The 23,511-nt window shown below is 44.4% G+C and overlaps 1 protein-coding gene across 2 annotated transcripts in view; it reads right to left on the bottom strand.

The window, feature by feature from the left end:
- ARHGEF40 (Rho guanine nucleotide exchange factor 40) overlaps positions 1–22,795 on the bottom strand; it is a 224,019-nt gene extending 201,224 nt beyond the window's left edge. Inside the window, exon 1 of one of the 2 annotated variants that reach the window (XM_075319935.1) lies at positions 22,567–22,795. In XM_075319935.1, the coding sequence (XP_075176050.1) occupies positions 22,567–22,569 (3 nt within the window). In that variant the 5' untranslated portion in view covers positions 22,570–22,795. The remainder of the gene's footprint in view (positions 1–22,566) is intronic. The other variant, XM_075319934.1, reaches the window with a different exon arrangement.
- Between the last annotated feature and the right edge of the window lie 716 nt (positions 22,796–23,511).

The following is a 23,511-nucleotide window of genomic DNA, read 5'->3' as shown; positions in this document are numbered from 1 at the left end:
TTTGGTTCATGGAAGACAAATGTACAATACTTTGTACAAAATGTCTTATTTCTAGTTAAGTAAATTTGGAGACAAAAAATAGTACAGAGGCGACACACCTAGACAACAAGCAGAGCGCAAGAAAATTCCTAGAATTACACTTTACGTAAAATCTAAGTGCAATTGGAAAATTATATTTGCTGTGCACTCACAGGTAAAATACCTGGACTTTATATTTCTAAATTAGTAACATCAGGAGTAAAAAAAACAGATTTAGCTCTATCTAATGTAAACAATTAGTTTACAATGTTAATTAAAGTAGATTCCAGGATCCCAGACCCATCTCCAGTCATTTAGTGCATACAACTAAGATTTTTTTTAGAAAGCCATCTAAGCTTCTTTTATATGTGAAATAATGCCAAGGAGAATGTTCATAATCTACTATGTATAATTCCAGTCAAACTGCAAAGAAGCTATTGAACGTCTAAACTTGTAATTATCTAGTCATCAGTTAGAAATGATTAACAGAAAGCCTCATGTGCACGTCAGAGACATACGTCAAAGCCCATAGGCAGCATACTGAGTCTCCACGTACTAAGGCTGCTTTCACACATCCGGTTTTTGCAGTGCGGCTCAAAAACCTATGAAACGAATGCGGCGAAAAAAAACGGATCCGTTGCATAAGTTTTTCCATGCGGCCCGTCCGTTTTATGACGGATGCGGCTTGATACTGAGCATGCGCAGTGCAAAAAACCGCATCCGGCTTCCGTTTTTTGCCGCAGGACGCTGCATTTGGCGTCCATAGGCTTGCATTGTAAATCGCGCCGCATCACGCCGGATCCGCACCAAAAACCGTGCCAGGCAACGTTTTATCCGGCCGTCGCATTGGGCTCAATATGCCGCATCCGGGGAAAAACGGACGCAACGCAAGGCCATGCGGCACAATACGGCGCTAATGCAAGTCTATGCGGAAAAAACGCTCAGCAAAAACCGGATGTGTGAAAGCAGCCTAAGGAGTCATTGCTTTCTGTATCACCATATCATGCTTGGTACAGCACTGTATTATAGCATACTATGGAACATAACACTGGCTTTTTGCTCTTGAATTCTGTATAAATCTGAGGAAAAAAAGGCATTGCCATGCTTTTAACGTAGCCTATACTAAGGATATTAGGCTGCATACACAGAGTGGTATAACAATGAGGTCTTGTGATTGAGTTTAGTTTATGCAGAATCCTCAGTATACTGTGTAACTGGATATTGCATGTGCAGGGGGACTTGTGTGTGAGGCCATGGTAACTGGCTTTTGTATATTTAGACAAAGTTGTATAAGGATCATACTCAGCCTTCTGTTACATTGGTGTCTCAATCCCTCCCTGCTGGCCCAGCTGTTTCCTGTTACATCTCCGCCAAAAGAAATATCTAGCTTTTGTCCAAAATGTAGCAAACTACTGAACGGAACTTAAAAAACAAAAATATTGCAAGCCAATATAGACAAGCGACAGACACGGATCGCTCAACAACCTTTGCTTTCAGCATTATGAACAAAAGTCCCCACTGACATTACACAAGGTTACGTATCAGCCACTGAGCAATACTAGAAGAAACACTAATGTGATATTTATGACTTTGTATTCTGTTGTCCCTAGCATTAGCCCAGGTGCACAAAAGGCTGCAGAATGACGTACACAACCGCGTTACATCAAACAGCAGAAGTAGATCTTCAGATTTTTTTTTTATTGCTAAAACAGTTGTATTTTCCTTTTTAAAAGGAATCTGTCACCAGGTTTTTGCCACCTAATCTGAGAGCAGCATAACGTAGGGGCAGAGATACTGATTCCAGCGATGTGTCACTTACTGCTTATAAAATCACTGTTTAATTAGCAGGAGATTACCATTAGAAGTCTATTTGTCCTGCTGCCATTCAAGTAATGCTAGATCTGCAGTGATTTTATAAAAATAACAGTACGCAGCTCAGTAAGTGACACATTGATAGAATCAGAGTCTCTATCGCTACATTATGCTGCTCTCAGATGGGCTAGCAAAACCTTGTGACAGATTCCTTTAAATGAGTTCTGTGTTTTAGATAATTCCAACTTGTTTAAAGGGTTGTATAAAAATAAACTTATTACAAAGTGGCCCACTTCTGGGAACTCCATCTCATCAGCTGTAATCTTCGGGGAAACCTGGTGTTCAGTTTCCCTGCAGTGTCAAGAGTAATTATTAGTGATGAGAGAGCACTACCATGCTCGGGTGCTCAGTACTTTTTTTTAATCCAATTAGTTTTTTATTGAAAACACGGCAGATACAAAATCATACATGGTAATTTAAGAGAACAATTGTCAACTGCCCGCACATGAGGGCTCCATACATTAATATACTCTGAGACAATCCAGTTACAATTCCTCTGCCTTACACTTTAACTCGGGTGCTCAGTACTCGTAACAAGCAGGTCAGAGCTCATAAGGATACGACTTGTGTACTGAGTATAATAGAAGTCAATGAGTCGAGTATTTTTCTGGAAATCTTTAGGAAAAAATTGACAAACATTTTTCAATTTTCAAACATTGAATGATTGTCCCTTTAATCCAGATAGTCACACAACAAAGCAAAAAATAGTTAATAAATAACATTTCCCTCTGCCTGCTTTACATCAGCACATCTGTAAAATGTTTTTTTTATGTTCTTAGATGCTTTAAAAGCAAGCAGCAATTCTTCATTTTTTTTAAGGAAATTTACAAAACTTATTTTTTTAGGGACATGTTCAGTTTTGAAGTGACATCGCAAGCCGATGCTGTGATGTCGCACGCGATAGTCCCCGCCCCCGTCGCAGGTACGATATCTTGTGATGGCTGGCGTAGCAAAAATTATCGCTACGCCAGCTTCACATGCACTCACCTGCCCTGTGACCGTCGCTCTGGCCGGCGACCCGCCTCCTTCCTAAGGGGGCGGGTCGTACGGCGTCATAGCGACGTCACACGGCAGGCGGCCAATAGCGGCGGAGGGGCAGAGATGAGCAGGATGTAAACATCCCGCCCACCTCCTTCCTTCCGTATAGCCGCCGGCGGCAGGTAAGGTGAAGTTCCTCGCTCCTGCGGCGTAACACACAGCGATGTGTGCTGCCGCAGGAACGAGGAACAGCATCGTACCATCGCTGCAGCAAAATTATGGAAAAGTCAGAGCTTGCAACGATGATACGATAACGACGCTTTTGCGCTCGTTTATCGTATCATCTAGGATTTACACACTACGACATCGCAAGTGACGCCGGATGTGCGTCACTTTTGATTTGACCCCACCGACATCGCACCTGCGATGTTGTAGTGTGCAAAGCCGCCCTTAGGCTATGTGCGCACGATGCGTCTTGACCAGTGCGGAAAAGAACACACCCTCTGGCAGACGTGACACTGCGTGTTGACAAAAGAATGCATCCAAAACGCATGTATTTTGGATGCATTTTCCATGCATTTTCCATGCGTTTTGGAAGCATTTTTGTCAGTTGGTTCGCCCGGCAATTCAGCTCAGTAGACATAGACAGTGTTGGGCGATGAGAATGAACTCGGATGAACTTCACCCGACTTCATTGTCATCCCGCGGCTCTCTGTGTGCTGTCATGAACTCAGATGAACCTCCGAGGTCCGTGCTAGGACACAGGAGTCCACAGCAATGACATCACAGCTTCACCCGATTTCACTGACATCGCGCGGCTCTCTGTGTGGCAGCCTGATTTGCGGTCACACGTGAAGGACTCACCTGTGATTGCAAATACCCTAAGTGACTACAGTGAGCTGCGCGATCAGCTGTGCTTTCACTCAGGTTACTCGCGGCCACAGCTACAGTCCTCCACCTGAGAGCGGTGGCCGCGGGTAACCTCTGTGACAGCACAGCTGATCGCACGACTCACTTCAGTTGCTGCATGGAGCTCACAGGAGCGGCGGTGTTCTACTGCCGCTCCTGTCAGCTTCCGATGTAGCAGAGCTGGAAGCGTCGTGGGACCTTGCATGTATTACGTCGAACCTGGAGGTGTTTTTGAGGGATTAATAAAGTGGTGAAAGAGGGTTTTTTTTGTCTGTCATTACAAATAAAGGATTTTTTCGATGTGTGTGTTTATTTTCTTTAACTTACAGGTTAATCTTGGAAGGTATCTCGGCGAGACGCCTGCCATGATTAACCTAGGACTTAGTGGCAGCTATGGGCTGCTGCCATTAACTCCTTATTACCCCGTTTGCCACCGCACCAGGGCAATTCGGGATGAGCCGGGTAGAGTCCCGGGACTGTCGCATCTAATGGATGCAGCAATTCCGGGCGGCTGCTGGCTGATATTGTTAGGCTGGGGGGGGCTAACCATAACGTGGAGCTCCCCATCCTGAGAATACCAGCCTTCAGTCGTTTTTTTTTGTTAATTATTTATTTATTTTTTTAACGGCTCGATATAGACACGCCCACCGGCGGCTGTGATTGGTTGCAGTGAGACAGCTGCCACTTAGCGCGGGGGAGTGTCTGACTGCAACCAATCATAGGTGTCAGTGGGCAAAGGAAGCAGGGAATACGTGATGGACTGATGAGCGGCCGTCATTTTCAAAAGACGAGAAGCCGCCACAGTGTGAACGACATGCAGCGCTGGTGATCGTGGATCGGTGAGTATGAGAGAAGGGGTGGGAGGGAGAGACCAACATGGACAGAGAGACATAGAGACAGAGAGACATAGAGAGAGAGACCGACTGACAGAACGACCAATAGAGAGAGAGAGAGACCGAAAGACCTGCGTTTATTATGTCAAAAACACATGCAGATCGCTAGTAAAAAGCAAGTGAAACACTTTCTTTCTTAAAAAATATGCGTTTAGACATTTCTCATTGACTTCAATGTTATTAAAACGCTGCCAAAATGGCAAAAACAATTGACATGTTGCTTAATCAAACGCAGGGATTTTGACAAATTTTCCGCAACTAAAATGCAGCGTTTGTAAATGGATCGTGCGCACAAGAAAGCCCTATTTCCCATAGACTTTGCCTGGAAATCAAAACACATGCAATTTTGCATTAAAACGCTGCTGAAACACATGAAAAAAAGCAAAGTGCGCACATAGCCTAAGGCTATGTGTCCACGCTGCGGAAAATGCGCGGATTTTGCCGCAGATTTCTCGCGGAAAAGCCGCAGATTTCCCGAAAATCTGCAGCAGCGGCACTTCCCAGCCATTTCTATGGCATTTTGGAAATGCTGTGCCCATGCTGCGGATTTTTCCGCGGCGGATTTGGTGCGGATTTTGATCCGGAAAAATCTGCAACATGTCAATTATTGTTGCGGATTTTCATCCGGATTTTGGCTTTAAAATTGGGAAAAAAAAAAAAAATCCGCAGCAACATTCTCCCGTGGACACATAGCCTAAGGCTATGTGCCCACGCTACAGGATTTGCCGCGGATTTGCCGCGGATTTGCCGAAAATCTGCAGCAGCAGCACTTCCAAGCCATTTCAATGGCATTTTGGAAATGCTGTGCCCATGCTGCGGATTTTTCCGCGGCGGATTTTGATCCGGAAAAATCTGCAGCATGTCAATTGTTTGGTGCAGATTTTGTGCGGATTTTTGGTTTTGAATGGGGGAAAAAAAAAAAAATGAAATCCGCATCAAAATCCGCGGTAAATTCGCGGCAAATCCGCGGGTGCGGATTTGCCGCGAAAGTCGCGGATTTTCAGGCAAAAAAATCCGCAGGGACATTCTAGCGTGGGCACATAGCCTTATACTGTATATTGGTAAAAATCCAAAGTGATACCATTTTAAAAGACGGCGCCCCTCAGCATATTCAAAACTGCTGTCAGCTAGTTTATTAACCCTTCAGCTGCTTTTCAGTAATTAATACAAAGTGGCATGACAGGAAAGAAAAGTGACATTTTTACCACCTAAATGTTGTTAACTTCTGATCAGGTCACTATAGCTGGCAAAGGTTATTATTTGGCCTTGAAATACCATGGCAACCATCAGGACCACACAATCATGAACTTGGGGTGCAGATTGGGTTGAAGAGAGAGCCCCATTCTCTGTGAAACATATACTGTAAATGCCGCAGTCACTATCAACAGAACTATTCAAGGAATTAAATGGCCACAGTTGGTGCTGATAGCGTCTGATGCAGCAGGTTGTGTGACTGCAGACTTGTGAATCCAGTGTGTGCGCTGGGAGGACAACCCCTTTAAACTACTGTACAGTTGCAGAGATATGGAACTTTTTATCTACTGCTAATTCTTATGATCGTCTCCAAGATTGCACAAAGAATTCTCTATGTGCGTAGGCTGAGTTTTTGGTGCAGAAATTTGCTGCACTAAAATCTGCACCTTTTGGCAGAAAAAAGCACCAAAAAACTATATGTGTTCTTTGGTGAGTTTTGATGCGTTTTTGTGGCATGCATTTTTTAGTGAAATCAATGACCGGAAGGGCTACAAAAAGAAGGAAAAAAAACACCAACAACTTTCATGCTGCAGAGTTTTTCTGCACTCAAAACTGCAAGGAAAAAAATATGCAATATGTGCACAGTACTTCAGAATTCTCATTGACATTACTGGCTTAAGATAGACGTGTTTTAGGCTATGTGCGCACGTTGCGTACTAGCCCTGCAGAAATTTCTGCAGCGATCTGAAGAGCACACGTGCGCTTCAAATCGCTGCAGAAAATGTCCGTAGAGAAAAAAAAAAAAGCCGATTCCATGCGCTCTGCCTGCAGCTCCTGCCATAGACAGAGCAGGAGCTGCCGGCAAAGCGCACGGAAGAAGTGACATGTCACTTCTTAGAACCCGTGCTTCGGGCAGCAGCCGAAGCGCTGCACTCTAAGACGCCATGTGCGCACGGCCCCTGCACAATCTCCATAGACTGTGCAGGGGACGCAGGACGCATGCAGTTACGCTGCACTACAAAGCGCAGCGTAACTGCATGTATTTACGCAACGTGCGCACATAGCCTTAGTCACAAAACTGCAACAAAAAAACGCAGCATGTACACACAGCCTTAGCTTGGGCTGCATAATTACCCTATAAGCAACAACCCTTTGGTAAAGACTATCAAAAATAGCATATTGGGCATCCTAAATAAAATGTCCATAAGGCTGGAGTCACACTAGCGTATGTCACCCGTTGTGAGTACATCGGATGCGATATGCTGACCCTTAGCTCCTGCTGTGCTGGTAGCATGAGTCGAGTGTCATGCAACTGTGATCCGATCTTGTGATCGGATCACAGCTGAGGAGGTGAAGGTGGGAGCTGCGGAGGAGTGGGAGGTGTTAATCTCTCCATCTCCTCCTTTGAAAGCTGATGCGATTATCACACTCTTGGAAGCAGCAAGAATAAAAGAATAGCAAAAACTGACCACTTTTGACCTGGTGTCCGGTCCTCTTCAAAGGTGTTTCCTAGAATGTAATAAAATGGCCCCCCATTTTGGAATTCAAACAAGAGACCATCCTAATCATGTGTCTGATTGGGATGCAATCTGAAGAAACACAGCTCCTGAAATTGGTGCCTAAACTGACAGAAGACCAGTATCATAACCACATGTAACTCAGTGAGCCATGGAGAAAGGCTGTGACATCAGAAGAAATAAAGCTTCTCTACATCAGAAGAAATAAATCTTTTCCATGGCTGCCACAAAATATTTTTTTTACTTCAGCTTCAGTCCTCCAACCCTCAGTCAATTGAGGAAAAAAATGTATGGTATTTCTACTAATGTGACAGCCTTTCTCTGTCTGCCAGCTCCGTTAGGCTATGTTCGCACGTTGCGTTTTTTTCCGCGTTTCTGCAGCGTTTTTGGCAGCAGCGTTTTTGCGCAAAAACGCATGCGTTTTTGATTTCCAGCAAAGTCTATGGGAAAAGCAGAAATCTTGTCTGCACTTTGCTTTTTGTTCAGCAGCGTTTAATTTGCATATTTGTGGTCAAAAACCATGCTGAAAAAGAAGCAGCATGTCAGTTGTTTTTGCCATTTCTGCAGCGTTTCCTTAACATTGGAGTCAATGAGAAATGGCAAAACGCATGTTGAAGTGAATATTCTGCGTTTAATGTGCGTTTTACATGCTTTTTACCAGCGTTTTCCTAATCAAAAACGCAGGTGCAGTAGGGAAAGAACCCAGGCACAAACGTCATTACCTACATCACTTCCTTTTTACTATAAATACAGAGTTGAGTATGTTTCAGTGCCTGCTACTATTGTGATTTATCATAATATAAATACTTTGAGCTACTGAAATATAAAATGGCTTGGTTCCAGCGAATGAAGATAGATGTTGCAAAATTAATTGCTATGGTAAGTACATGATTTTTATACATATTTATCTTTAATTCTAGTTTTTAACTTATTGCTAAATGCCTTTAAAAATAAACTTAATATTCCTTGACAACTACACAAATTGTTGCAATCCTACAACTAAAGTAATTTGTGTGTTTAACATGTTAGAAATACATACCTTCTTTAATTGTTGGATATGTGCTATGATGTTTGTTTTTTGATTTTGCTAAACAAATGTTATAATGATAATGTAAACCTTTATAATCTTATAAATTTAGTAATCACTTCATTACAATTTTTTTAAATTATCTAACAGGTTGAATCCATGCCATGCCTATGGGATCCTACATGCCCTGAATATATGCAAAAAAACAAGAGGATGGACTGTTGGGGAACAATTTGTGCTGAACTGTTCCCACAATGGCATGAGGCTGATGCAGCCTTACAACATAAAATTGGTATTTTTGTTGTTTAAAATAATTAATTTATAATTTTACTCTAATTTTTACAATTAATTTTTCATTTGTGTTTTTTATTTACTTGCAAAATTAAAATAGAGCTTGACGTGCGAAAAAGGTGGCGTTCTGTTAAGGACAGATTTCACAAGCTAAGGAATGAGGGCATGAAAAGTGGCAGTTCACCGAAAAAAACCAATTTCATCTATTATGATGAACTGTCATTTCTATGCACAAGTCGGAAAACTAGAGAGTAAGTATTCATGTAACAGTATGTTAACATTGTTTTATAAAAATAATGTTATCATCACAATAAATTACATTGTATTTAATTGATTTTTATGTTTTCTTTCCCTTCAACAGAACTTCTGGAAATGTAGCAGCAGAAACACCTGTTGATGATGAAGAAGGGCAAGAGAGCCTTCATCAACAACACCAGGAAGGGCCATCAGGCAATATCGAACAAATTTCCTCTGAAAATGAAGGGGAGATAGAAATTGGTAGTGTCCCAGAGAAATCACCACCTAGACCTACACCAATTACCTGAGGTCCCACAAAATATATCAAGCCAAAAAACAAAAGAAAAAACACCAAAAATATACAATTAGAGGAAGAAGTTATTTGTAACGAAACATTAAAATTATTAAATACTAGTGCCCAAGAAGATGACATTGATCAATTTGGCATTAGTATTGCAGGTAGAATTCGAAAAATTAAAGATGTTAAGAAAAAAAATACATGCATGACAGCCATATGTGGGATGCTGACTTGCTATGAGGAAGAGGGTAGTTTCCCTTCATCAGGCTCCATAATTTCAAAAATCGAACAGATTTTTGACTAAGTCAAAAACCCACCAACCCAAAAGAATAATGCAACTATTGCCCCAAACCCAATCTACATACCAAAACCTTATTCTCTAAATCAAAATACCTATAATCAAAATGTGCACCAACAATATTTGCAACAAGCCATACAAACTCAAAAACCCCAATCTAGCCAAATGACTATACAACCCCCGTTAAATGTAAATTTGCAGTCACAACAACAACCTCATGGATATTTCAGTAGCCAATTATTTTCGGATCATTAATTTCATAATGTTCTAATCTTATTTTTCTGTGTGATGTTTATAAAAAATTATGTATTCTTCATACATATAAATTATATGTTGCACATATGTTGTAATGTGCTTAAAAAAGGCTTTATGACGTTAATAAAGCTTTGTTAAGAAATAAATTAATTTTTTGCTCCAAAATCTGTGTTTGTATACTTTAATTTTGCAACATATGAAGTGTTTTCATGTTCAAACTTGATGAATTTAGAGTTATCATTGCTTCAGGAAATGACATCATAACAAATTAACATAAACTAGACAGGAAAGGCAGACATTTTTGTATTTGAATCATTCAACTTTATTTTTGAGTCCAATAACATGACAAACGCATATGCGTTTTTTTGATGAAAAACGCATGTGAAAAGCGCTAAAAACGCACTAAAAACGCGGTAAAAACGCATGCGTTTTTAGCGCTAAAAAATGGTCAAAAGCCATTTGGTCAAAAACCAAGGGAAGGAAAACGTGCAGAATAAACTGCAGGTACTACGACGCAACGTGCGCACATAGCCTTATGTGTGCTTATGGTACAGCTCCCATGCCACAATGAGACAGAGGATGGGCTACAGTCTGCAGGTACGCTGCTACTGAGACCTGACATATAACTTGGATATGCTGCTATTTGAATTAAACAAGGACAAAACAGCTAAATTAATTCCGAACCCTTTAGATGTCTAATGGACCCTGTTGGGTATAATTAGATCTAGCAGGTTTGGGTTATGGTGTCTGACATTTTATGGGGTAAAAAATTTTGTCTGCTATTTTAGCAGAATCTGGGAAGGAGACTAGCCTATGGTTGACAGATGCCTTCTGACATACACAAATACTTTTTTTTAACCTGGAAGTCTAGGCTATGTTCACACACTACTTTTTTTTTCGGCAGGCAAAACCTGTTATCTCAGCAATAAGGCTAAGTTCACACAGGGCATCTTTTGCTGCATTTTTGGTGCGTTTTTGAGGTCACAAAGATGCACCAAAATGCATGCATTTCCTTCTCCAAGCAAAGTCTATGAGATTTCGATTCTGCTGTCCACACTGGGCATCTTTTGTTGGCTGCGTTTTTCAAGATGCACCCAAGATGCAGCATGTCAATTCTTTTTGCGTTTTTACTGTCTTTTTGAGCACTTCCAGTAAATAGATTTGATTTAAAAAACACATTGGCCAAAACGCGGTAAAAACGCGTTACGTTTTTGCCGCAATGCGTTTTGGTGCATTTTTTGGGACTAAAACGCTGTAAATACGCTGCATCTTTGTAGTTACAAAAGATGCCCTGTGTGAACTTACCCTAAAGAAGATGCTTACAAAAAGCAAATTTTGCTGGTACGAATGCTATCTGTGAAAAAAACGGATAGAATTTGGATGTGAAAAACTTAAGTATGAATGAGGCTTAAAGATGACCATTGTTAGACTATGGTCACAAGAACGTATTTTCTCCATCTGAGAAAAATGGGCCAATTATGTAAATCAGACTCTGATCTGAGTTTCATCAGAGTGCGATTAGTTTTTCTGAGATGTTGGGATGAATAAAAAAAAAAAAAAATCAGACCGCACTTGGATGTTATCGAACTGCCATCCGATTTTTTTCACGGACCCATAGGCTATGTGCCCACAGTGCTTTTTTTTTTCAGCACAAAAAAAGCATATCTTAGGCTATGTGCGCACATTTCCTTTTTTTGTGACCACAAAGATGCAGCGTTTTTGGCCTAAAAAACACACCCAAGGTAGAAAATGCATAAAAAAAGCATGCATTTTTGTGCGTCTTACCGCGTTTTTTCCAATGCATTGCATGGGTGAAAAACGCTAGCAAAAACGCAGAAAGAATTGACATGTTGCATCTTTGTGGTCAACACAAAAACGCACTTAAAAGAAAACTGCACTGTGCAGACAGCAAAAATGAAAACTCATAGACGTTGCTAGGGAAGCAAAATCATGCAGTTTTAAGACCAAAAACTCACCCGAAAAACGCACCATGCGCACATAGCCTTAGCAGGAAAAAATCTGCAGAAAAAATGTGCTTTTTTCATACGTTTTTGCATGCTTTATTTCATGCTTTTTTGGTCATGGCGACCGCAGGGATTCAGGTGCTGTACCCCCGTGGTCGCCGCCGGGTCTCCGGCTGTAACAGCTCCCAGCAATTTAAACCCCTGAATGCTGCAATCAGTGGGATCGCAGCAGTCAGAAAGCAGGTAGAGGGATCTCTTACCTCTCCCTGGCGATTGGGTCCCTAGAAAGTAATCACGGGAGCCCAATCGCTGCCATAGTAACCCTGGGTTGCCACCATGATGACCCAGGCTTACTGAACTACGGATCGCCTCACAGACCAGGGCACCTATGTCACCGGACTTCTCTCCAGCAAAGTCCCGTGGTAAAGACTGCGAGACCTAGGTGCAGGGAAACTCGATGATGTCACAAGGTGAATTGTGTTCATGGCGGTGGATCTGCAGGAAACCCGGTGATCCACAGGCATGAATGCGATTCACCTTGTGACGTCACTTAGGTTAGTGACGTCAGTGGTTAAAGAGAATGTTTCTTTTTATTTCAAATAAAGAATTTTATGGTGTTTATTTTTATTTACTTTAACTTACAGATTAGTGATGGTGGTGTCATAGATGCCTGACATCACTAATTTAAAGCTTAGTGGCAGCTGTGGACTGTTATTAATATCTTATATTACCCCGATTGCCACCGCACCATGGCAATCGGGAGGAGCTGGGTAAAGCGTCAGGCTTGTCACATCTAATGGATGCGACAATCCTGGGTGGCTGCAGGTTGCTATTCTTAACCTGGGGGACAGCCTAGTAGGACTCCTCAGGCTGAGAATACTAGCCCCCAGGTGTCGGGCTTTATCATGGCTGGGTATCAAAATTAGGGAGGGATGCATGCTGTTTTTTTTTAATTATTTATTTAAATAATTAAAAAAAAAACAAACTAAAAAGCATGTGGTTCCTCTTATTTTGATACACAGCCAAGATAAAGCCCGACAGCTGGGGGCTAGTATTCTCAGCTGCAGCCGGCTTAATCTGTGCTGGTATCAATACAGAGGGGGACCCTACACCAATTTTTTTTATTTTATACCACAATATAGACCCTGACACAGTGCCTGTGATTCCAACCAATCAAGAGATGTTGTCTGGGGGCGGGGTCTGACTGCAGTTATTCAGATATGCCTTTGGGCGGGGAATGCAGTGAATATTCATTAGAGAGAATTGTCGGGCTTGGAAGTAATGCTGGAGCCACGGGGACTCTGTAAGTATGTACTGATTTAACCCTTTCTCTCTCTTTTTTTTTTTTTTTTTTTTTTTTTTTTTTTACAGTGGCCAACCACAGCCATGTCAGTATTTGACATGGCTGTGATGGGCAGGGAGAGGATGGTTTTTGTCATCCGATCATTTACTGATCGTTGGCAAGATCTTTTGCAGTAAATGATGGGATGTCCGATCCCGATCTGGCCAAAGATCGTACGATTTTTTTCCCGATCTTTGCCTATCTATTGCAGCAAATCCCAGTGACGTAAAAAAGCACAAAAGAAAGCAATGTGGGCATTACACATATGTTTTTTCCTGCGTTTTTCACTGACCGCATTGAAGTCAGTTGTGGAAAAAAGCAGGAAAAAATGCTTAAACAACTGGCATGTTGCTTCTTTTTTCAACAACAAAAAAGCAAGGAAAAAAGAAGCAACGTGGGCACAGCAAGACATGATTCTCATAGACTTTGCTGGGATGATTTTTCCTTCCTTTCTTGATTAAAAAAGCAAGGAATACGCTAGAAAAAACGCAAAAAAAATGCCCTGTTGGCACAAGGCCATATAGACTAGAATGGCCGAGTGCGATACGATTCCTAACGGCAAATTGTGTATGCTGCGCTCATTTACCTTGGACCACTTAGCCTGTTGAGAAAAAAAAATTAGACTTGCTCTGCCTCATTGAATAACATTGGTGCAAGTGCGATCTGATGTCTTGATGGATCAGACTTGGACCGAAAATATAGTCGACTGCATGAGGCCTTAGGCATCCGTCAGAGCCTCCAATTAAGGCCTTGGTTCCACTTGCCATAGCTTTCGTTACAAGAGCATTGGAAGCGATATGCTAATCAACCCCTGCTGCGAGTGTCAGCCGAGGGTCATGTGATCCAATCTTGTGATTAGGTCACGGCTGCGGAGAACAGGGAAGGCTAGTTTCACACATCCGGCTTTTCGCCGGTTTGCCGAATTCGGCGCACACGACAATACAGTATATACAGTACAATGGCAGCGCGACAAGCGCCGGTCACATGCTGTCATGTGACCGGCGCATGGGACCCGGAAGTTGCGGTGCTGCCATTGTACTGTATACACTGTACTGGTGTGCGCCGAATCCGGCAAATCGGCGAAAATCCGGATGTGTGAAACCGGCCGAAGGAACACTTTATCCGCATCTCCACCCCGGCCGTTCTCTGCGTATATCACACTGCACTCGGACGATATGCAAGAGCAGTGCGATGTTTCACATACACTTGTATGGGTGCGTGTGAGCTGAGACTCGCTGCCAAATGAGAAATCAATCGCAGATGGACACTGTTGCACTAGAGTGAGAGAAATCTGATGTTTTATCAGATTGTACTCATCCGTGCAAAACACAAGTGGAACCGTAACCTTAAAAAACACATCAGGAGCTTTTTAGTATGTGTTCAACAGGGTACTTAAAATGTGGTCTGAACATAGCCTTGTATTTAAAAATCACAATATCAGTTGAAGTCAGTTGGATATACAACAATCCATATCACATGGATCAAATATGCTATTGTTAAAGGGGTTATCTGGGTTATTTTGCTTTTTTTTATTATTTCAGTATTGGGCTACATTGAGGCAGGTAAGTAGATAGCGACTACCTACCTGCCCTGCTGTCAGCCCCTCTCTCCTGGCTCAGAGCGGTCATGTGACCGCTCCTGCCAGGATTTTGCTGCTTCCTTTGATGTCATGTCGACAGGGGCAGGAGCTTATGCTCGCCTTGTAAACAGACATCACAGCCGACGTCATGTAGCCGCCCTGCTGGGCAGGTACAGTGCCCAAGAGTCCCCACCCCGCCTCCCCCGCACCCTCCCCCCATTCTGTACTCTACCTGCAACCTCCCAGCCACTGATGTGGGGCCCATGAGCTGGGGGAGGAGCCTGGTCAGCGGCGGCTGCTCGCGGTGTCACCGCCAGCACCGGGTCCCCTGCTCAGCATCACAAGTTCAAATGTATCAGCATCACGGATGCCAATACATTTGTAAGCACAGATGAGAGGCAGCGCTGCACTGCTTTTCATCACTGTCCCGCCATCTGTGCTCCCTGACGGATCAGTACAGAGGTGACGTCACTACTGTGCTGATATGGCTAGAGCACAGACAGCGCGCGAACGAGGAGCAGCGGCGGGGACTGAGGAAAGGTAAGTATTTATTCCCTACACGGTGGAGGCTATAATGGGCTGCAGAGGGATGTGTGTGTGGAGGGGTGCAGAGCGAGGTGTGTGGGGAGGGGATGCAGAGCGATATGTGTGTGTGTGAGGGTGCAGAGCGATGTGTGGGAGGGTGCAGAGCCCTGTGTTGGGGGCTGCAGAGCACCATGTGGGGGAGTGCAGAACGATGTGTATGGGGGGGTGCAGAGTGCCGTGTAGGGGGAATGCAGAGCCCTACGGGGTGGGGCCAGCAGAGCCCTACGGGGTGGGGTCTGCAGAGCCCTACGGGGTGGTGTCTGCAGAGCCCTACGGGGTGGGGCCTGCAGAGCCCTACGGGGTGGGGCCTGCAGAGCCCTACGGGGTGGGGCCTGCAGAGCCCTACGTGGTGGGGCCTGCAGAGCCCTACGTGGTGGGGCCTGCAGAGCCCTACGTGGTGGGGTCTGCAGAGCCCTACGTGGGGCTGTTATTTCCAATGCTGTAGTGATGAGAGATCAATGCTGGGGCAGAATACTGACAGCAAATGAGTGTGCAGAAGGCGGGTTTGGACAGTGAGGCCGGGCGGTGCCAGCTCTTACTGTGGGGTTTGGAATAGGAAGATTTCATGTTTGGTTGAGCTGCATGTAAACAAAGTGTCTGCAGAGAATAAAGGGATAATTCAAGAGGAACAAAAGTTAGAAAGCAAACAAAAAAAAAATGTAGGGGTGTTTTATATAACAATACAGCACAGATTAGCTTAAAAAAAATTGGAGTTTATGTCGGACAACTCCTTTAAGAAAGAAAAAAAAAGAATACAGACCTAGCACATTGCATCTCCATTACTGTGTTACAACAAGTGAACATGATTTTTATAAATCTTTCACTATATAGGAGACTACAGCCATCAGTATATGGTAAGTGGCTACTTAAATCCATTGTTCCTCCCAGTTTCTCTGAACAGATTCACAAAGAGGAAACACAGAAAAACTTTCCCAATGTCCTCTGTCCTCTCAATCTCTGGAATCTGTTCCCATTTATTGTGACAGAGAATGGGAGGATGAATAGATTTCCTAACACTAGTAACAACGGAGCTTCAGCCAGTTCAGTTATAATGTAGAGTCTACAAACCCAGCAAGATCAGTAGGCATCACTTATCACTGTAAAGTTATTATTATATAGCTGCAGGCGTGTTCCAGTAATAACCGCAGAGCTGTAGGAAAGAACTATCAACAGAACAGATGATAGCAAGTCTGTATTGTGTAGGATTGACATAATATTCATCAGCCCATTCAGGTTAATTTATAACAGACTGAAGCTGGCCACAAACATAAGACCAAAGTCAGGATCTGCCAGCAATCCATTACACATGGTGTCCCACGACTAAGGGGTACTTTGCACGCTGCGACATCGCAAGCCGATGCTGCGATGCCGAGCGCGATAGTTCCCGCCCCCGTCGCAGATGCGATATCCTTGTGATAGCTGCCATAGCGAACATTATTGCTACGGCAGCTTCACATGGACTCACCCGCCCTGCGACGTCGCTCTGGCCGGCGACCCGCCTCCTTATTATGGGGGCGGGTCGTGCGGCGTCACTGCGATGTCACACGGCAGGCGGCCAATAGGACTGGAGGGGCGGAGATGAGCGGGATGTAAACATCCCGCCCACCTTCTTCCTTCCGCATATCCTACGGAAGCCGCGGTGACGCCGGTAGGAGATGTTCCTCGCTCCTGCGACTTCACACACAGCGATGTGTGCTGCCGCAGTAGCGAGGAACAACATCAGACCGTCGCGTCAGCGTAATTATGGATTACGCCGACGCTGCACCGATGATTCGATTACGACGCTTTTGCGCTCGTTAATCGTATCATCGAACCTTTACACACTACGATGTCGCATGCGATGCCGGAAGTATGTCATTTTCAATTTGACCCCACCGACATCGCACCTGCGATGTCGTAGGGTGCAAAGCCCGCCTAAGGGTATGTGCGCACGTTGCTTTTTACTTGCTTTTTTGCTGCTTTTTCTTCTGCGCTGTTTAATGCCAAAATGGATGTGTTCTTCTATTCAAGCAAAGTCTATGGGAATTTGGGTTTCTTGTTCACACTATGTTGTTCAAAATGCTGCCTTTTTGTGGCAGAACTTTGGTCAAAAACTCAGCTTTGCAGTGCAAAACCCAAATGGCAAAAACAATTGACATGTTGCTTCTTTGAAAAGCTGAGTTTTTGACCAAAGTTCTGCCACAAAAAGGCAGCATTTTGAACAACATAGTGTGAACAAGAAACCCAAATTCCCATAGACTTTGCTTGAATAGAAGAACACATCCATTTTGGCATTAAACAGCGCAGAAGAAAAAGCAGCAAAAAAGCAGGTAAAAAGCAGGTAAAAAGCAACGTGCGCACATACCCTAAGGCCTCATTCAGATGTCTGTGTTTCACAGATCTGTCCTATCCCTGTTTTTCATGGATAGAACACTTTGCACATGTCCGTTTTTTGTTTGTTTATCTTTTTGTTTATTTTTTTGTTTTTATAGATTGGTTGTCCACAAAAAGAAATATTAATTTTGATTCAATTTACATATCAAACTCACCATTCAATTGCATGGGTCTGTGAAAGAAAAATGATAGCACTCGGGTGACATCCGTGAGTCATCCAAGTGCTCTCAGTTAATTACAGTTTAATAGGTAAATTCGTAGAAGAAATTTTTACTTCTGGAAATTTTTATTTTCATGTCCAAAACACAAACGGATAATACACTGTTCTTTTCTTGTATGCAAAAAAGGACATCTGAATGAGGCCTTATCCAGAAGCCAGATTTTGGAAGCATAGGACATTGCTTTCAACATTTTGTTATACATGGCAAAGTAGGGTGCCTATACTATACTGTACATGGAAAAGAAGTGTGTCTATACTATACATGAGAAGGCAGTGTGTCTATACTATACTTGAGAAAGCAGTGTGTCTATACTATACATGAGAAAGCAGTGTGTCTATACTATATATGAGAAAGCAGTGTGTCTATACTATACATGGGAAAGCAGTGTGAGTAGTGAGCCCTATACACATGGGAAAGTAGTGTGAGTAGTGAACCTTCTACACATGGGAAAGTAGTGTGAGTAGTGAGCCCTCTCTACACACGGGAAAGTAGTGAGTAGTGAGCCCTCTATACACGGGAAAGTAGTGTGAGTAGTGAGCCCTCTATACATGGGAAAGTAGTGTGAGTAGTGAGCCCTCTATACACGGGAAAGTAGTGTGAGTAGTGAGCCCTCTCTACACATGGGAAAGTAGTGAGTAGTGAGCCCTCTATACACGGGAAAGTAGTGTGAGTAGTGAGCCCTCTATACATGGGAAAGTAGTGTGAGTAGTGAGCCCTCTATACATGGGAAAGTAGTGTGAGGAGTGAGCCCTCTATACATGGGAAAGTAGTGTGAGGAGTGAGCCCTCTATACATGGGAAAGTAGTGTGAGGAGTGAGCCCTCTACACATGGGAAAGTAGTGTGAGTAGTGAGCCCTCTACACATGGGAAAGTAGTGTGAGGAGTGAGCCCTCTATACACAGGAAAGTAGTGTGAGTAGTTAGCCCTCTATACACAGGAAAGTAGTGTGAGTAGTGAGCTCTCTATACATGGGAAAATAGTGTGAGTAGTGAGCCCTCTATACATGGGAAAGTAGTGCGAGTTGTGAGCCCTCTATACACGGGAAAGTAGTGTGAGTAGTTAGCCCTCTATTCATGGGAAAGTAGTGTGAGTAGTGAGCTCTCTTCTATACATGGGAAAGTAGTGTCAGTTGTGAGCCCTCTACACATGGGAAAGTAGTGTGAGTAGTGAGCCCTCTATACACGGGAAAGTAGTGTGAGGAGTGAGCCCTCTATACACGGGAAAGTAGTGTGAGGAGTGAGCCCTCTATACACAGGAAAGTAGTGTGAGTAGTTAGCCCTCTATACACAGGAAAGTAGTGTGAGTAGTTAGCCCTCTACACATGGGAAAGTAGTGTGAGTAGTGAGCCCTCTATACACGGGAAAGTAGTGTGAGTAGTTAGCCCTCTATACACAGGAAAGTAGTGCGAGTTGTGAGCCCTCTATACACGGGAAAGTAGTGTGAGTGGTGAGCCCTCTATACATGGGAAAGTAGTGTCAGTAGTGAGCCCTATACACATGGGAAAGTAGGGTGAGTGGTGAGCCCTCTATACATGGGAAAGTAGGGTGAGTGGTGAGCCCTATACACACGGGAAAGTAGGGTGAGTAGTGAGCCCTATACACATGGGAAAGTAGTGTGAGTAGTTAGCCCTCTATACATGGGAAAGTAGTGTGAGTAGTGAGCCCTATACACACGGGAAAGTAGGGTGAGTAGTGAGCCCTATACACATGGGAAAGTAGGGTGAGTGGTGAGCCCTCTATACATGGGAAAGTAGTGTGAGTAGTGAGCCCTATACACACGGGAAAGTAGGGTGAGTAGTGAGCCCTATACACATGGGAAAGTAGGGTGAGTGGTGAGCCCTCTATACATGGGAAAGTAGTGTGAGTAGTTAGCCCTCTATACACAGGAAAGTAGTGCGAGTTGTGAGCCCTCTATACACGGGAAAGTAGTGTGAGTGGTGAGCCCTCTATACATGGGAAAGTAGTGTCAGTAGTGAGCCCTATACACATGGGAAAGTAGGGTGAGTGGTGAGCCCTCTATACATGGGAAAGTAGGGTGAGTGGTGAGCCCTATACACACGGGAAAGTAGGGTGAGTAGTGAGCCCTCTATACACAGGAAAGTAGTGTGAGTAGTTAGCCCTCTATACACAGGAAAGTAGTGTGAGTAGTGAGCTCTCTATACATGGGAAAATAGTGTGAGTAGTGAGCCCTCTATACATGGGAAAGTAGTGCGAGTTGTGAGCCCTCTATACACGGGAAAGTAGTGTGAGTAGTTAGCCTTCTTTTCATGGGAAAGTAGTGTGAGTAGTGAGCTCTCTTCTATACATGGGAAAGTAGTGTCAGTTGTGAGCCCTCTACACATGGGAAAGTAGTGTGAGTAGTGAGCCCTCTATACACGGGAAAGTAGTGTGAGGAGTGAGCCCTCTATACACGGGAAAGTAGTGTGAGGAGTGAGCCCTCTATACACAGGAAAGTAGTGTGAGTAGTTAGCCCTCTATACACAGGAAAGTAGTGTGAGTAGTTAGCCCTCTACACATGGGAAAGTAGTGTGAGTAGTGAGCCCTCTATACACGGGAAAGTAGTGTGAGTAGTTAGCCCTTTATACACAGGAAAGTAGTGCGAGTTGTGAGCCCTCTATACACGGGAAAGTAGTGTGAGTGGTGAGCCCTCTATACATGGGAAAGTAGTGTCAGTAGTGAGACCTATACACATGGGAAAGTAGGGTGAGTGGTGAGCCCTCTATACATGGGAAAGTAGGGTGAGTGGTGAGCCCTATACACACGGGAAAGTAGGGTGAGTAGTGAGCCCTATACACATGGGAAAGTAGTGTGAGTAGTTAGCCCTCTATACATGGGAAAGTAGTGTGAGTAGTGAGCCCTATACACACGGGAAAGTAGGGTGAGTAGTGAGCCCTATACACATGGGAAAGTAGGGTGAGTGGTGAGCCCTCTATACATGGGAAAGTAGTGTGAGTAGTGAGCCCTATACACACGGGAAAGTAGGGTGAGTAGTGAGCCCTATACACATGGGAAAGTAGGGTGAGTGGTGAGCCCTCTATACATGGGAAAGTAGTGTGAGTAGTTAGCCCTCTATACATGGGAAAGTAGTGCGAGTTGTGAGCCCTCTATACACGGGAAAGTAGTGTGAGTGGTGAGCCCTCTATACATGGGAAAGTAGTGTCAGTAGTGAGCCCTATACACATGGGAAAGTAGGGTGAGTGGTGAGCCCTCTATACATGGGAAAGTAGGGTGAGTGGTGAGCCCTATACACACGGGAAAGTAGGGTGAGTAGTGAGCCCTCTATACACAGGAAAGTAGTGTGAGTAGTTAGCCCTCTATACACAGGAAAGTAGTGTGAGTAGTGAGCTCTCTATACATGGGAAAATAGTGTGAGTAGTGAGCCCTCTATACATGGGAAAGTAGTGCGAGTTGTGAGCCCTCTATACACGGGAAAGTAGTGTGAGTAGTTAGCCTTCTTTTCATGGGAAAGTAGTGTGAGTAGTGAGCTCTCTTCTATACATGGGAAAGTAGTGTCAGTTGTGAGCCCTCTACACATGGGAAAGTAGTGTGAGTAGTGAGCCCTCTATACACGGGAAAGTAGTGTGAGGAGTGAGCCCTCTATACACGGGAAAGTAGTGTGAGGAGTGAGCCCTCTATACACAGGAAAGTAGTGTGAGTAGTTAGCCCTCTATACACAGGAAAGTAGTGTGAGTAGTTAGCCCTCTACACATGGGAAAGTAGTGTGAGTAGTGAGCCCTCTATACACGGGAAAGTAGTGTGAGTAGTTAGCCCTTTATACACAGGAAAGTAGTGCGAGTTGTGAGCCCTCTATACACGGGAAAGTAGTGTGAGTGGTGAGCCCTCTATACATGGGAAAGTAGTGTCAGTAGTGAGCCCTATACACATGGGAAAGTAGGGTGAGTGGTGAGCCCTCTATACATGGGAAAGTAGGGTGAGTGGTGAGCCCTATACACACGGGAAAGTAGGGTGAGTAGTGAGCCCTATACACATGGGAAAGTAGTGTGAGTAGTTAGCCCTCTATACATGGGAAAGTAGTGTGAGTAGTGAGCCCTATACACACGGGAAAGTAGGGTGAGTAGTGAGCCCTATACACATGGGAAAGTAGGGTGAGTGGTGAGCCCTCTATACATGGGAAAGTAGTGTGAGTAGTGAGCCCTATACACACGGGAAAGTAGGGTGAGTAGTGAGCCCTATACACATGGGAAAGTAGGGTGAGTGGTGAGCCCTCTCTCTCTACAGGTCTGTGTGTGTCCTTTCTCAGCCATAACACCAGCTGCAAATCATTAAATGTGTGAGCTCATTTCTTCCTGCAGAGAGAGTGCAGGGATGAGAGAGGACTGAGGAGTAATGTGAAGGAGACGGAGGATGAAAGGGAGGACGAGTAGTCAGGGTAGACGGCTGCAGGGGAATACTATACGCCAACAACGATAAGGAGGCCAATGGTTATCTATGGACAGTGAGGCAGATGGAGCAGACCTGTGTACCGCTGACCTAAACTAACAACTCCCTCACCTCAGACAGCCCCGCTAGACGGAAAGTCAGTATTCCCTATAGGAAGTACATGCAGGCGAGCCCCAGATTTGTGGAAATTGAAAACAGATTTTAGGAGGAGGTGGAACGAGACAGAAACAAAGAAATAGGAAGGAGAGAAGAGGAAAGCGACAGACACGGGACTGTAGGGAGTGGGACTGGCGGGCAGGGCAGTGCCACCCTCACCATGTCTTGCTGCGGATGTGTAGTCACATATCTATGCGGGAGCCTCTGTGCCGTGTCCTGCAGTGCGCCCTCCTGGTGACAGTCTCACGCAGCGGTCTCACTGGCGTCTCCTCATAGCATCTCCTGCTTCCTCTCCGTCTCTCTGCTCACACTGGGGGACCTGTTAGGGGGTGAGCACAGCGCCCCCCTCTTCTGCCTCACCGCCCTCCGGCTCTGTGATTTGTTCTCCTAGCTTCTATAATACCTTCACTCTCAGTGCTGTCTCTCATCATTCCTACATCTAAATGCCAGCTTGTTCCCACACATTATAGCTGTGCTGTCTCTGTCCTCTCACACGTTATAGCTGTGTGTGCTGTCTCTTTCCCCTCACACATTATAGCTGTCTCTGTCCCCTCACACATTATAGCTGTGTGTGCTGTCTCTGTCCCCTCACACATTATAGCTGTGTGTGCTGTCTCTGTCCCCTCACACATTATAGCTGTCTCTGTCCCCTCACACATTATAGCTGTCTCTGTCCCCTCACACATTATAGCTGTCTCTGTCCCCTCACACATTATAGCTGTCTCTGTCCCCTCACACGTTATAGCTGTGCTGTCTCTTTCCCCTCACACATTATAGCTGTGTGTGCTGTCTCTTTCCCCTCACACATTATAGCTGTGTGTGCTGTCTCTGTCCCCTCACACATTATAGCTGTGTGTGCTGTCTCTGTCCCCTCACACATTATAGCTGTGTGTGCTGTCTCTGTCCCCTCACACATTATAGCTGTCTCTGTCCCCTCACACATAGCTGTGTGTGCTGTCTCTTTCCCCTCACACATTATAGCTGTCTCTGTCCCCTCACACATTATAGCTGTGTGTGCTGTCTCTTTCCCCTCACACATTATAGCTGTCTCTGTCCCCTCACACATTATAGCTGTGTGTGCTGTCTCTTTCCCCTCACACATTA

Source organism: Anomaloglossus baeobatrachus, chromosome 1 (assembly GCF_048569485.1).
Source record: "Anomaloglossus baeobatrachus isolate aAnoBae1 chromosome 1, aAnoBae1.hap1, whole genome shotgun sequence".
Lineage (NCBI taxonomy): Eukaryota > Metazoa > Chordata > Amphibia > Anura > Aromobatidae > Anomaloglossus > Anomaloglossus baeobatrachus.
This window is presented reverse-complemented; position numbering and strand designations above follow the sequence as displayed.